The sequence below is a fragment of the Nyctereutes procyonoides genome, unplaced genomic scaffold (genome assembly GCF_905146905.1).
Source record: "Nyctereutes procyonoides isolate TBG_1078 unplaced genomic scaffold, NYPRO_anot_genome, whole genome shotgun sequence".
Classification (NCBI taxonomy): Eukaryota; Metazoa; Chordata; class Mammalia; order Carnivora; family Canidae; genus Nyctereutes; species Nyctereutes procyonoides.
Genome location: NW_026575044.1, coordinates 47,517,581 through 47,532,082, shown reverse-complemented (window position 1 = coordinate 47,532,082; position 14,502 = coordinate 47,517,581). Strand labels below are relative to the sequence as shown.

The window sequence follows — 14,502 nt, the reverse complement described above, 5'->3', positions numbered from 1 at the left end:
CTCCCTGCCAGTCCATACTTATCCGGCTAACCCTTGTTCCCACCATCCTCCCTTCACCTGCCTTTATTCCTTCACTGGATCATGATTGTAGTAGATTCCTGAGAAGTGACACTGTTGGAGGGGCTCAACTGGTAGAGGAAGCACAGTGCCATGAAACAAAACCTTGGAAGAGTGGTCCTTAGTATGAGCATCAAGATTGGGTCACTGATTAAAAGAATCAGGTAGGATAGACTGGATTAAAGGTTTCACTTTCCTCTTAGACACCTCACTATTAGCTGGGAAAATGGAGTAGGATGGTATGGGTTCCACAGTGAGGATGAAAACTAAAGCTCAGAAGGGAACCCCTTCTCTTCCCCTTCAAAAAGTTGTCTGTCCTCCTGTCATGTCCTCATTCATTGCCTCCTCACCCCTGTCCACTCCAAAGCTCTGTTTACTAATTTCATGAATAATTCTCATGTTGTTACATCAGAGTCTTTACTGCACTAGATCCTATTGACACCCTCTTTTCCCCATGAGACAATGCTCCTTTGTACATGTTAGTCATTATTGCCTCAGTATTTCCCATCATTGAAGCCTCTCCAGGCTAGGTACTAGGCTGTCTATGCTTCCTCCATTATGATGCCAATGGTTTCAACCACCATTCTGTGCAAGATTCACTAGTTTATATTTGGGCCCAGATCCCTTGCCTTTAGACTTCAAAGTAGTTTATATAACTGCCTATTGAATATCTCATTTGAATATTTCATAGGCATCTTGGTGTGTCCCCAGATTCAATTTATAAGCTTTCCCTGCTACTGCCAACATCATGCCTATCCCTGAGCTCCCCACCTTATCTGGCTCCCTTATAGTGTTCCCCATTGGAGTAAGTGGCCCATCCTTCTGTGTATACATTCACCATCCATGTACCACTCATCCATCCATCCATCTATTCTCCTACGAGTCAGAAACATAGAAGCAACTCTGCCCCTCTGTCTTCCTTACTTCACATCCTATCTATTCGATTTGATCAAGTATTTCTTTTTGGAATCCATCTATTTCTCTTCTTTCCAGTCTATATTATCATTGTTTCTCACTTGGGCAATTGAAAGAATCTCTTAAACTAGTGACCCTTTCCAATTCATTTTTCATTTTGCAATCAGATTAAATTTTCCAAATGCAAATTTGATGACCAACCCCCTCCCTCACCCCCACCCCCTAAAAAGCCTTTTGATGAGGTTTCCCTTTGTTTTTATAACAAACACTAAAATCCTTAACCTTCCCTAGCAAGCCCTGTAGGCCTGGCTTCCACTTGTTTCCCCCTCTCCACACTGGCCTACTCCTCCACACTTCCACCTCTGGCTACCTGGTCTTCCTTTAGTTCCTCAGACCCTCAAGGGGTTCTCTCATATGAAGGGTGTGTTCACAGGATGCACCCCCTATCTGCAATACCCTCTTGCTCTACCCTTTTACTCACTGGTCTTCCATTTCACATCCTCAGGGAAGCCTTCTCATACCTCTTGAAGTCAAGCCCCACATTATAGAGTCTCACATAGCACATGACTCTTCTTTGTGGCCCTTAACTTTATTTTATTTATTTCAATAATTATTTAATTCCTTTGTATAATTATTTAAGTCTCTCCTCCCCTGTTCCTTCCCTGGAACACATGGGGGGCTATGTCCACTTTGGGCCACCATGGTCACCCCAGGTCTTCACATTTCCACCTTTCCCCTTGCTCACTCTCACCCTGCTCCAGGGTCGCCAGTCTCCTTGCTGTGTCCCATGCTGACACAGGCCTGTCGCCCCACCCTGAGGGCCTCTGCCTGGCCCTGGCTCCCTTCCTCACCTGTGTTAGGCCTTGGCTTGCATCTCTCAGGGAGGCCTTTCTTGACCACAATTTAAAACTTGCAACTTGGGGATCCCTGGGTGGCTCAGCAGTTGAGCTCCTGCCTTCGGCCCAGGGCGTGATCCTGGAGTCCCGGGATAGAGTCCCACATTGGGCTCTCTGCATGGAGCCTGCTTATCTCTCTGCCTGTGTCTCTGCCTCTCTCTCTAACACTCTCTGTCTCTTATGAATAAATAAATAAAATCTTAAAAAAAAAAAACCTGCAACCTTTGCCCCACGTGATTCCTTTCCCTGTCACCTGCCTCACTTCCTAACACACATATTATGCGGTGTACTTAGTGACCTTTTCTATTGCCCCCATGGGAATGTCAAGTGCTATATGGGCAAAAGATTTTGTTCTATTCCCTGCTCTGTCTCTGACACCTGGGATAGTGCCTCGCATGTTAATAGGCACTCAATAATATCTGTTGAAAGGATGCCTTTAGCTTGGCACAGAGCCTGGCACACGGCAGACCAATATGTCTTTGTTGAATGGACCACACAGAGTGGGGAAGGAGCCTGGGAAGGCTCTGCAGATTTCTGGCTCCTTATCTTCAACTGCCAGCCCCCAGAAAAGAGGAACCCAGGCTCCAAGGGGTTCCCGTTAGCCAGGAAATTTGGTGTGTATCTTAAGCTCAATGTTAATTATAATTAGGAACTACTGAGAAAATCAGGAGGGCTGTTTTTGCGGTGTGTTTTATATTTGGAAAGGACCAGCTCAGCAAATTCATAATGTAAATAAGGGAAAAGTTTAATTCACTTAAGAGCAAAAGCCAATAAACAGTTTTTAAGCACCATTAAAACCATTTTATATGCAAATGATGTTGCCAAACAATGAATGTGATCATTACCAACAGGAATGTTCTCTGAAAAGCACTAAAGAGATTTTCTAAGATAGATGGACTGAACCCCCTAGTTCCTCCTCCTGGTTGGTGTTCATTCTGGATGCCTAGGTACTGGGAAGCAGGCTTCTCTGGCAGCAAAACCAATTTTTTTACAATTACACCATTTCTTAGGATGGAAGGGGATAGCAATACTTTTCCCCATGCCTATAAAGAAACTGAGATGGGTGCATACATAAGTGGGATTTGGGTAAGTATTTTTATTCTTTTTATCTCAAATCCTTCCACAAACTCTAAAATATTGAAGACTTATTTTCACTGCTGTAACTAAAGATGCATAGAGTCTCAAATGAAGCAGCTCCCATATGAAACAATTCCTCAGAACAACCTGGGGCCACTCCCTTAACAAAACAGCACTCAGCCTGCAAGCCTGACTTGGAGGCTGGGCAAGGGTTGGCCCAGGGCAGTTCTGGGATTCTTTTTTTTTTTTAAAAGATTTATTTATGTATGTATGTATGTATGTATGTATTTATTTATTTATTTATTTATTTATTTATTTATTTATTTATTTATATTTATTTATGAGAGACACACAGAGAGAGCCAGAAACACAGGCAGAGAGAGAAGCAGGCTCCACCCACGGAGCCCAATGCAAGACTGGATACCAGGTCTCCAGGACCACGCCCTGAGCCAAAGGCAGGCGCTCAACTGCTGAGCCACCCAGGCATCCCCAGTTCTGGGATTCAAGGCAACAGCAGTGGTGTTTCTGCAAGCCATTGGTGGTATCAAACTATCCTACTTACCTGGGGTGAGTTGTCAGTGGTCTCTAAGGATTTGGATACCCTACTTAAAAAGCATTAATAATTGTCTGTCTGGAGAAGGCCTAAGTGACTGCTATCTCAGGATATGCCAGCACAGAGCATCGTACAGAATTACATAAATAATCACAGACAGTTCTAGAGGGATTTTAGAAAACAACAGAAAACTAGGTGAAAAGATGACAATTTGCAACAATGCAGAGGAGCCTTGGAGGCCTCATCCTAAGTGAAATAAGCTGGGCACAAAAAGAAAAAAACTGCATGATTTCACTTATATGTGGAATCTACAACAGTGGAACCCAGAGAGAAACAGAGTAGAAGGGCGATTCCATGAGTGGGCAGGGGAAATGGGGGGATGTTGGCCAGAGGATACAAAGATGCAATTATGAGGGATGGATAAGTCTAGAGATCTTATGTATAATGACTATATTAAAGGAGACTGTATTAAATACTAGAAATATGCCAAGAGAGTAGATTTCACGTGCTCTCACTGCACACACACAAATGGCAACTATGTGAGAAGATCTGTTAACTAGCTTGATTACAGTGATCCTTTCCTATGTATCTGTACGTGAAACCATCATGTGAACACAGCATAAGGAACACACACTTGTCTCATCGCTGTGTTGTACACTGAAACTAATGTAATGTTGTGTGTCAGCTATATTTCAATAAAAAACAGAATAGAATAGAATAGAATAGAATAATTCTGCACATAAAAGATGATACATGTACACAGGGAAAGGCTTCCAGATACCACAGAAACCGAGAAGTTAGAATAGGAGACGGGATGATAGTGTAGACTTCTGTAGACAGAATTTTCATCTTGATGTTGTCTTTAGAAAAGCCCAAGAACAAACAATGCAACTGGATGAAGAAATACTGAAAGACGGGAGGGAACAGGATGGAGGGCAGGTGAGAGGCAGAAAATTAGCCAGGTGATAGCCAGGCAAACTACCCAGAAATGGAGCCCGGAGTCACAGCCTGTCAGGAGCCGGGTCACTGTGCAGTGTCGAGTTAACAATCAGGGAGCAAGATGCGGCCTGCCATTACCTACCAGCTCATCCTCTGGAACTTGAGGCTTCCAAATGCTGATTTAAAATTTTTTAAAAAATAATTTTTAAAGATTTTATTTGTTTGAGAGAGAGAGAGAGAGAGAGAGAGAGAGAGCGAGCCCAAGCCACGGGGGAGAGGCAGAGGGAGAAGTGGACTCCTCTGCTGAGCAGGGAGCCGATTTGGGGACTCGATCCCAGGACCCTGGGATCATGACTTGAGCTGAAGGCAGATGCTTAACCGATTTGGGCACCCCCCAAATGCTGATTTTTAAAAAAATTTTTAGATAACCTACAGAATCTTCTAAGCTGAAGAGTAAAGAACAACACAGGAAAAATGGAGAAGAGAAGATGTGATTTTTTTTTTTCAGCTGACAACAATCAGTGTTCTTTTATGTCACATTTAAGTTTGTTTCCATAATAGATGAAATTCTGAAACTGACATTGAGAATGTTCATGACTGACCCAAGGTCACTCAATTAGTATATGGTGAGGCCAAGACCTCAACTCCGTCGGCTAGCTCTAAATCCTGTGTTCTTCTCTTTTGCCCAAAAGGTCTTTCCTCTTTAGCTCACCCCTCACTAGTGTACCTTTCTCCAATCCGTTCACGCATATCTTGCTCTGCTCTGGCTCCTAGACTGTAACGTCCTGGAACAGTCACTGTCTACACAGGTGGGTATAAAATCATCGGTCCTAGGTGTGGGGTCTTGAGGGCTGAAGATGATGATGGTGGTGGTAGAAGTGTGCTCTGGGTAGTAGAAATGAGAAGCTGTCCCAGCACTATCTGTTCTTCATGCCCGATTGTGTTTAATCATCCTTCTGTAACAGTGCCTAGTGTGGTGTCTCACAAATAGGACGCGATCAGTAAATATCTGTTCAATGAAGGCATGAGTTATTTGTCTATCTGACCACATATTCTCAGTCCAGCCATGGGAAGAAATCAGGTAGAGGAATGAGATTCAACGCTTCTATGGAAAACAGCTACACACCCAATATCCAGAAGGTCAAGGCAGAGACAAGGTGGGTGGGGCTTCTGGAAGCTGAACAGAATTTTATAGGAGAGAATCTACTTGGAATGTCACGGACAGCCTACAGACTTTTCACAGAAAGAAAGCAATCAATGTAGGCCATTCTCGTGTGTGCCTGAAGGGGCCATCCCTCTACCTAGGTCTATAAAAACAAACTTTCCTAAGCAATTAAATTAGAGAAAAATATTTTTTTACATCACAAAAGGATGACTACCTCTTCATGAGATCACAGGCACATTATTTTGTCTCTCTGTGCCTCAATTTGAAAAGGAGAACAGCACATAGTAGAATTAAAATATTTTATATTTGTTTAGGATTTGTGGCTTTTCAATGCCTTCCAAAAAAAGACAGTATAAATTTTTATTTCAATGATGTTGGGAGGTAGGTTAGTCCACGCTTATCTTTTGTTCTGTTTCCCTGCCCTATGTTCCAGTGTGCTAGCCCCTGCCCTCCAGCCAGTGGTCCCCTAGGCTAGAAGAGGGGACCTAGACTATAATTAAATGTCCTCTGACATCCTGTTCCCCTCAGCACCCATTCTGAACAAGGGGACAATGAATGGTAATCACACTCTTTGACACTGCCTTCTGTGTGCACAGCAGGGGCCCACATCTGGGATATTACGGGGACTGCAGGTCAAAGGCCCACCACCATCTCCTTCTACCTGGTATGGAGGGAGGCCCAGGGCATATTGAGAACTCTCCATTGTACCTTGTGAAACCCCCTTGGAGCTGGCTGCATTGCTAAGAGAGCTCAATGGGACCCTTTAAGCCATTATGAGAAATCTGGATTCTTCTGAGTGCAAAGCTTTAGCTGCTCCCAGAGAATATGAAGGAACTTGGAAGGATCTATATCGGTCAACCCATTCTTCCCATGACCACTCTCTGGCAGGAAGTCACGTTTCCCTCCCTAATCTGATGGCTTTGCACACGCAGCTCCAGCCCAGCACTGTGTCATCTCCTGGTACCGGCGTCACAGTGCTCTGTTACCTGCCTGCGTCACCCTGTCCTGAAGGTGAGCACACCATCCCTGTCATCTTGGAATCCTCACTGTGGGCCTGGTGCTGGGTGCTCCGTAAGTGTTGACTGAATCCACTCAGGGGCAACGAAGCCTTAGATCTTAGGGAAGCATCTTCAGCCTAACGGAGACTCTGATATTACCACTCAAAGCACTAAGTAACTGAAAAGAAAAAACACTCGAAGCTAGAACTTGTCACCTGCAAAACCAGTGGTGGGGTCTTAGAAGCGGTCAGAGGGAGAACAGGGCATGCTCATGTTCAGTCGGGATGGTTTGTTCCTTTTATGTGTAAACTCCACCCCCTCCTTTTTTCACGATAAAACACACTGTTGATCTGCACTGTCCAACAGTGGGAGCCACAAGTCTCAGGTACTATTTAAATTCAAAATAATTATAGTCAAATACAATTTCAATCTCAGTTCATCAGTGGCATCAGCCACATTTCAAGTGCTCATGTGGCAGGTGGCTACTGTTTCAGAGAATGTAGACTCAGAACACTTCTACAATCACCGAAACTTCTATTGGCAGTCTCTCCTGTCCTTCCAAGAAATGTTAACTTGGACAAATAAAATTTCACTGCACTTTCACAATCAATAAAGCGAATACATCATTCCCTGGACTACCCCAACATTTCCAGTATGTTCTCTCAACAGCTACATGATGAGCTACAAGCTCTCCAGCTCTATTCCTGCATTGTTTGTTTGTTTGTTTGTTTGAATTTATGTATCTTCAGAAGTGGTATTAATTCTGTTAGTACCTGTCAGCACCTTGGGGCAGTCCTGTGTGACGTGGAGCAGTTTAGCGCAGGGGATGGATGGCTCCAGCCCTGGGAGAAGGAGGCTCATCAATCTACCATGCGTCTCAGCATTGTTACAGAACATTAATGAGGTTGGGCTCGATTTAAAAACCGTCCAAGGCATTATGGATTGGTAACATTCAGCTTCACAGGAACTGGGAATTTCTGAGATACAATCCTCACTCTTTTGCTAATGAGTGTTGTGATATGGGGACTATCATTTAACTTCTGAGTTTCAGTTTCCTGTCTTTAAAATGGGGCTATTACTGACCTACCTAACCCAAGTGTCTGGAGGATTAATTTGTTAATGCTTGCTGAGAACTCTGAGCTCCTTGCATTAAGGAGTGTTGCACATCATTATTTCTATTCATTCTCATGTAGCAGCTGGGAAACATTAGGACTATTATGTTTACTCCTAAAATGCATTTTCTTTCTCAGCATTTTAGCATTACCTGTGTTACCCAAACCTTAAATCTGAAAGTAAAACTAGCCCCGCAGCAAGACACATTGACGTAGTGGGGGTACTTAGGTAGTTATCCCTTTCTTTAATACGAGCATAACACCGGCTTTTCCAGAAGGATGAAGGTGGTAATTGCACTGTAAATTCTCACTGCGTGAGGCTGGTGGTCAATCTCAGCAGATGCGAAAAGAAAGTTATACCACAGCACAATTACACTGTCAACACTTACATGCAATGATATTCCCATATCTGTTCTTCATTCTGTTCTCATCTTTCTTGGCGGAGTCCCATGGTGCAGACTGCCCTTCAAAGAAGCTCTGGAAGAAAGAGAAAAGTGACACAAAGAATTACAATTCGATGCGGTAAACACAGGATCTTAACGATGGAGGATGTTTTTAAGAAATGTACAGCAAAGGTCAAGAAGGGAGAAGGATGTTCACAGGAATGAGAGGATGGATTAAATACCTTGTTTTGCTTTTTGTTTTCCTTTACTTAATATATTACACACACAGATGGGGGCTGAAGAGTGAGCCCACAATTTATCATACAATCCATTAAAATGGTGGTGTTCATGCTATCCTACTTTAATATAGAAAAAATTAACATGCCTCTCAATTTCTTAATTATATTGCCATTTTTCAATATTCTCTTAAGAGATACAAAGATACTGTTTTTTCCTCACAACTGCTAACTGAAAGAATGTTATTTTTGGTTAAAACTGTGAAGGTGGGGGAAACTATGACTTCACGCCTTCAAGGCTAAAATCCTGTAATAAATTCTGCCAGAGTTTTCTCTTCATTTCTAATGGAGCTTAGATGTCCATTTATTTAAGGATTTGGCGATATTATGCCCAGGATCTTTAATCTTCATGTTATTAGTCAGATATATATTTTTTCTGTTTCAGTTAAAATGAAAATGTCCTTTGGTATCAGTTGACAAGTGAAAAAAAAAATCTGGGACTTTTATTTCCACTTTAGTTCACATTCCCTTCTATCCTTGTATAGCCAAGCATATAAAAGGCAACAGGAAGAAGGATGGCAGCAAGAAGCAGTTAGTCAAACTGATTTCTTGTCTTTGCCACAGCTACTCTTATACTTCTTGGTATCAACTGGGAAAGAAGAGAGGAAGAGAAAGAAAACATAAAGGTAGAGCTGATGAAGAGAGCACCATTCTGAGATGCTTCAGGGCCAGAGAACATGGTGTTAGGAACTCACACCCTCAAACACACCCAGGATGGCATTTCAAGTTCTTTTCTAACTGAAGCTCCCAATTCCTGTCTCTCTTGGAGTGTTGGGCCATCTTGGCCATTTCCGACCATTACTGATATTCAGTGATTAGTCTAAGGTTTAACAGAACCTATTTATTATCCCTTTTCTATGGGTCCAGTTTGGCCTATTAGTTAAACCTCATGGCTGCTGCTGCAGTGAGTACAGCATCTGTTTACAGACTCCACAAGGGAGCATCCCCTGCTGGCATGCTGCACAGACCTGACCACGCTGTGGATGGTGCTCGGCTCATTTCAGTGTCTCTGCCACCAGACCCTGAGACTCTACAGGGACTGTGTGCTTGTCACTGTTGTTTGTGCGGAGCCTATGCCTCATGGGAGGAATCCAGTAATTAGTTATTACGTGAATGAGCCATCACGGTGTTTGGTGATGGTCTCAAAATGAAGCTTTACTTGTACAGCTCAAATGTGCAAGGGGCTCAAATACCTGGACAATCTGCCTATTACAGTTTGTGAAGTTCATGCCTTCTCCATGACCTGATGTGTGTTGATCCTGCTGTTACTGTATAGGGATAGCTCAGTGCCCATTGGAGAGTGGCTGGAAGAGAACCCTGTCCCAGCACCAGTCCCTTCATGCAAGAAAGCAGGAGGACCCCCCATTTTATGACATACGAGAGCAAAAAAAACCACTGTGACCAGAAGTGTTACAGTTTTAAATGGCATGTCTTAATTTAAGGTACCTGAATCACAATCATCCTTGACACCTAATTACCATAATAGTTTGTGCATTATATTTATCATTTCTAAAAAATGTGGTGGCAGACCAAGATCAGATGTACTATATATATCTACAGTTCTATGAATAGAGTCACACCACATATTGATAATTGAAGGGTAAATACTGCACGATGCAGGGCAAATATAAGGAAAAACATTTCCAGGTTATTAATAAATTAAGTCAACAGAAATACTAGCAGTAAAAATCACTAGTTAATTCCCTCAAGAACAAGACCATCATATGATGAAGGATTTATTCAGACATGTAACTTCTATTCTGTTATGAAATATGCATTTAAAAATAGCTTCAGGGCTTTTAGAGTCATACTCTTTTTCTGAATAGTGTCTTTGTTACTCTATAAATGACAATTATTTTACAGTTGAGTAATAACTTTTATCTGACTGCCCTCATAACAATTTAATTCCACTTTGAGTGTGTCGTGATGTAATTGCCAATTTCAATTCCCTCTGCCTTTTCTACCCATCTAAAGGTTTCCAGGTTTTGTTTTTTGTAGGAATAGCCTCTGTGGGGGACCTTTAAGTCTTCTAAGAGAATCTATGGCCCTTGGTGAGCATGATCACAGGGCACGTGTGTATGTGTGCACACGCATGCTCATGTGCGTGTGTGTGTGTGTGTGTGCATGGGTATGTGTGTGAGAAAGAGGAGTATCAACAGGAGACTAGGGGGAGAGGCACTGGTACAACTAGTAAAGATAATGCTCCCAGGTCACCTGAGGCAAAGCCACATGAATCTCTTCCCTTCCTGAGAAGATGCTCTCCTATGGAGATGGTATGCACATCGCAGCTGTTTCTTAGCATTTATGACAACCTCAGGTCTTCCAATACGATAGCCCTTGTTTTGACTTATTTTTATTTATTTAAAATGTTTATTTATTTTTAAAGATCTGTTGATTTATTTTTAGGGAGAGAGAGAGAGAGAGAGAGAGAGAGAGAGAGAGAGAGAGAGAGAGAGGCTCCAGCAGACATCCTGCTGAGTGTGGAGCCTGACCCAGGGCTCTATCTCATGACCCTGGGATCATGACCTGAGTCAGAACCAAGAGTTGGACACTCAACCTACTGAGACCCCCAGATGTTCCATGATAGCCCTTGCTTTTACAAACAGTTTTTTTAATCTCATTGTTTCCATGTAACTGGTGACCAGGAAACAGACAGAAACCAACGATGAAACAATAATGATCCCCTGCCACTGAGCTCAGGCACTGTAGCTCATGGCATGTTTTCACAAGGTGGGGCCCAAGCACTATCCGACTCCAAACACTTGCTGCAGTGCACTTACTAAGTGCTTTCGGAATGAACAAGTCCACTGTCTCAACTAAAGCTCATGAGATTGGTCGGTCCGGCATGGAGGGATGCCTCCCTGCTCTAAAAGCAGAGGGACATGATTTGTAGAGAGAATGCAACCAAGTCCTAACACCTGGGCCTGGGACAGACCTCAATGTTTTTTGACTCTTGGTCCACTTCTGTACTACACCTCCCCTGACCAAGACTTTCAAGGAGAAACAGTGTTAAACCTACTTAAATAGACGGGGCCAACAATTGCTTTCCACACCCGATCACATCTCCTTGTCTCTAAATGAAGGATTACAACAAGAGAATATAAAAGATGTCAAGTAAACTTCATTTAACTGTTAATTACTTTTACAAAACAGGAAATTTTCTTATCTCATAGGATAACGTGATCGTGGCAGGGAAACATTAGCTGGAGAGCAGAAGTGGGAGGGTATTCTTGCCATAAGCCTCCCCAATTCCCTATCCAGGAATTATGTGAATTACTTTTAAGTGGCAGATTGTATTTTTTCTTAAAAGCAAAGCAAAACATAACAAAAAGAGTTGCTCCAAGGAAAAGATGAAATGACGAGTACCATCCATTGTTACCTGACTCCCTATGGACATTGTGACCAGGTCTTGCATTTTCTGGAACAGTTCTGCTTCTAATATATAGCCAACTCCTCATGAATACATTTGCAATTATTAGAAACACATCCTTATCTTTGGTTCCTTATCTTTGGCTTGGAAAATAAGTAATGTACCTATGCGGAGCACAGAGAGAGGAAAAAAGAGCTTTCTAGATTGACTAATTTGGCTTTTGTTTCCTTTTGTTATGGTGATTATTATTACTTTTTATTTTCTATTATGGACACAGTTTTAAATGTTAGAGCTTTTTGTTAGCATACATTATCTGTTTAAATTTCTAGTTAGAAACTAAAATTTTATCTATAGCCCTAGAGCCATTGGGAATTCCCAGAAACTGTGACATGTTACATTGGCCTGCCACACTGTGAGCCCCTCCTTTCCTGGTTTAGGAATTCTAAGCAAGAATAATCACCAAGGCAGGAAGGCAGTTCATCGAGGCTATCTGGTCCACAGGGAGGCCTGGCACAGCTGTGTGACTCCAGAGGCAGCAGATATACTTGCTTCCTGTACTCCTCATTATCCCAAGAGACTGAGCCTTTCTGACTATCTGTCACCCACTTCTCTCTCTTTCTTTCCTTTTTGGCAGACTACGAGATGGACAGATAATCACTGATAAGCCCATCCGTGAAACATATCTGACGAAAATTAAGTAATTTGACTATGCAATCATTCTATTATGTCCTATTTCATATAACTTTTGGCTTTTAAGTATTTTTTTCTTTTTCCAGTTTTACTGAGATATACTTGATATACAGCATTATGTAGGTTTAAGGAGTACAGCATAATGGTTTGAATTACATATCTTGTGAAATGATTACTGCTGCAAGTTTAGTTGGCATCCATCAACTCATATAGGTACTTAAATATTTTTTAATAAATTAAGAAAATCAACACACATTTTATGTGCCTTTCTTCTGTGGATTTTCTTCTTTGGACAAGGTTCTTTAGCTATCTTTTTTTTTTTTTTTAAATCTTCAAGAAGGTCAAAAGTTTTACGTGGCCTTTAAAAATCATATAAATTGCCTGAATGTTTTAAGAAGAATTCTACTCTGAACCAATTTTTTGGCACGTGAGTAATCACTACATACTTTATGTGGTACCTAGAGAAGGGCTGTTTCTATCAGATTTTTTGAAAGTAAAGCCCATGAAGTTTTGAATTCTCCTAGTGCTGAGAAAATAGAACTGGTCCCTTACAAACATAGTGGTCTGAAGGGGCACCTGCATCCCAATGTTCATACATGCAATGTCCACAATAACCAAACTGTGGAAGGAGCCCAGATGTCCATTGACAGATGAATGGATAAAAAAGATGTGGTACATATGTACAATGGAATATTACTCAGCCATCAAAAAATGAAATCTTGCCATTTGCAATGACATGGATGGAACTAGAAGATATTATGCTAAGCAAAATAAGTCAATCAGAGAAAGACAATTATGTGATTTCACTCATACATAGGTGGAATTAAAAAAATTTTTTTGAAGATTTATTTATTTATTCATGATAGAGAGAGAGAGAGAGAGAGAGAGAGAGAGAGAGAGAGAGGCAGAGACACAAGCAGAGGGAGAAGCAGGCTCCACGCAGGGAGCCCGACACGGGACTCAATCCCGGGACTCCAGGATCGCACCCAGGGCCAAAGGCAGGTGCCAAACCGCTGAGCCACCCAGGGATCCCCCATAGATGGAATTTAAGAAACAAAACCAAGGATCATAGGAAGTGAGGGAAAAATAAAATAAGAGGAAATCAGAGAGGGAGACAAATCATAAAGACTACTAATTACAGGAAACAAACTGAGGGCTGCAGGGGTAACTCATGATGGGCATTAAAGAGGGCATGTGATGGAATGAGAACTGGGTGTTATACGCAATTGATAAATCCCTGAACTCTACCTCTGAAATTAGTAATACATGATAGGTTTAAAAAAAAAAAAAAAAAGAACTCTGATCCTTGAAGGAACCAGAGGATTCCTAAGCACACGTCAATGTCTGGTATCTGTTTGGGGGTTCTCTGCTTACTGCCCCTCACGTTTCCCTGAAATGTTTGTCTGAGACAAACCCTTATAGTCAAGTTGAAGTACAACCTTTAACTCATTCATCTCTCATCTTATAGATTCCGCTTGATGGCTATAAGCAGATTGGCTAAAATCAAGTTCAAGCAAAGCACAGGCATGCTTTTGCAAAAGAGGTCCAATGAGAGACAAAGTGATGGGCAAGGGAAGAAGAACACAGCTAAAATCATCCTGTAGCAAACAATGACTTCCTATCCTTTGGGCAGTCACATAAGGACAAGCTTGGGAGACAGACAATGACAGCCCATGCTCCCAGGACACTTTCTGTAAGAGGAATTTAAAATACAATATGGACATTTAGGCAATATTTAATGCTTCGTGTGGATTTTTAATATGCAGATACAATTTAACATGCCAATGCTGGACTTTTTATTATGAAAGAACGCTTTATGTATTTTGGGGATTTAAGTTAATGGTCTCACTGCGCCTTCTGTTAGAATTTTCATAAATATACTTATGCTTTGACTCTACTTAAAAGGTAATTAAAGTGTTTCCTCGGACTACCTTAGCTCATATATACTGAGAAAAGGCAGCAAACCTGGGAACCACTCTGAAAGAGTAATAAGTCTCAGAAACAATAAAAATGAAACCAGGCAAGCTCCAGTGAATATCAATGACTTTTCC

At 41.8% G+C, this 14,502-nt stretch overlaps 1 protein-coding gene across 2 annotated transcripts in view; it reads right to left on the bottom strand.

Moving 5' to 3' along the window:
- The window catches only part of PTPRM (protein tyrosine phosphatase receptor type M), a 768,694-nt gene that overhangs the window by 95,148 nt on the left and 659,044 nt on the right, over nucleotides 1–14,502 (bottom strand). For both annotated transcript variants that reach the window (XM_055323971.1, XM_055323972.1), the window contains one exon: nucleotides 8,102–8,189. In XM_055323971.1, coding sequence (XP_055179946.1) covers nucleotides 8,102–8,189 — 88 coding nt within the window. The remainder of the gene's footprint in view (nucleotides 1–8,101; nucleotides 8,190–14,502) is intronic.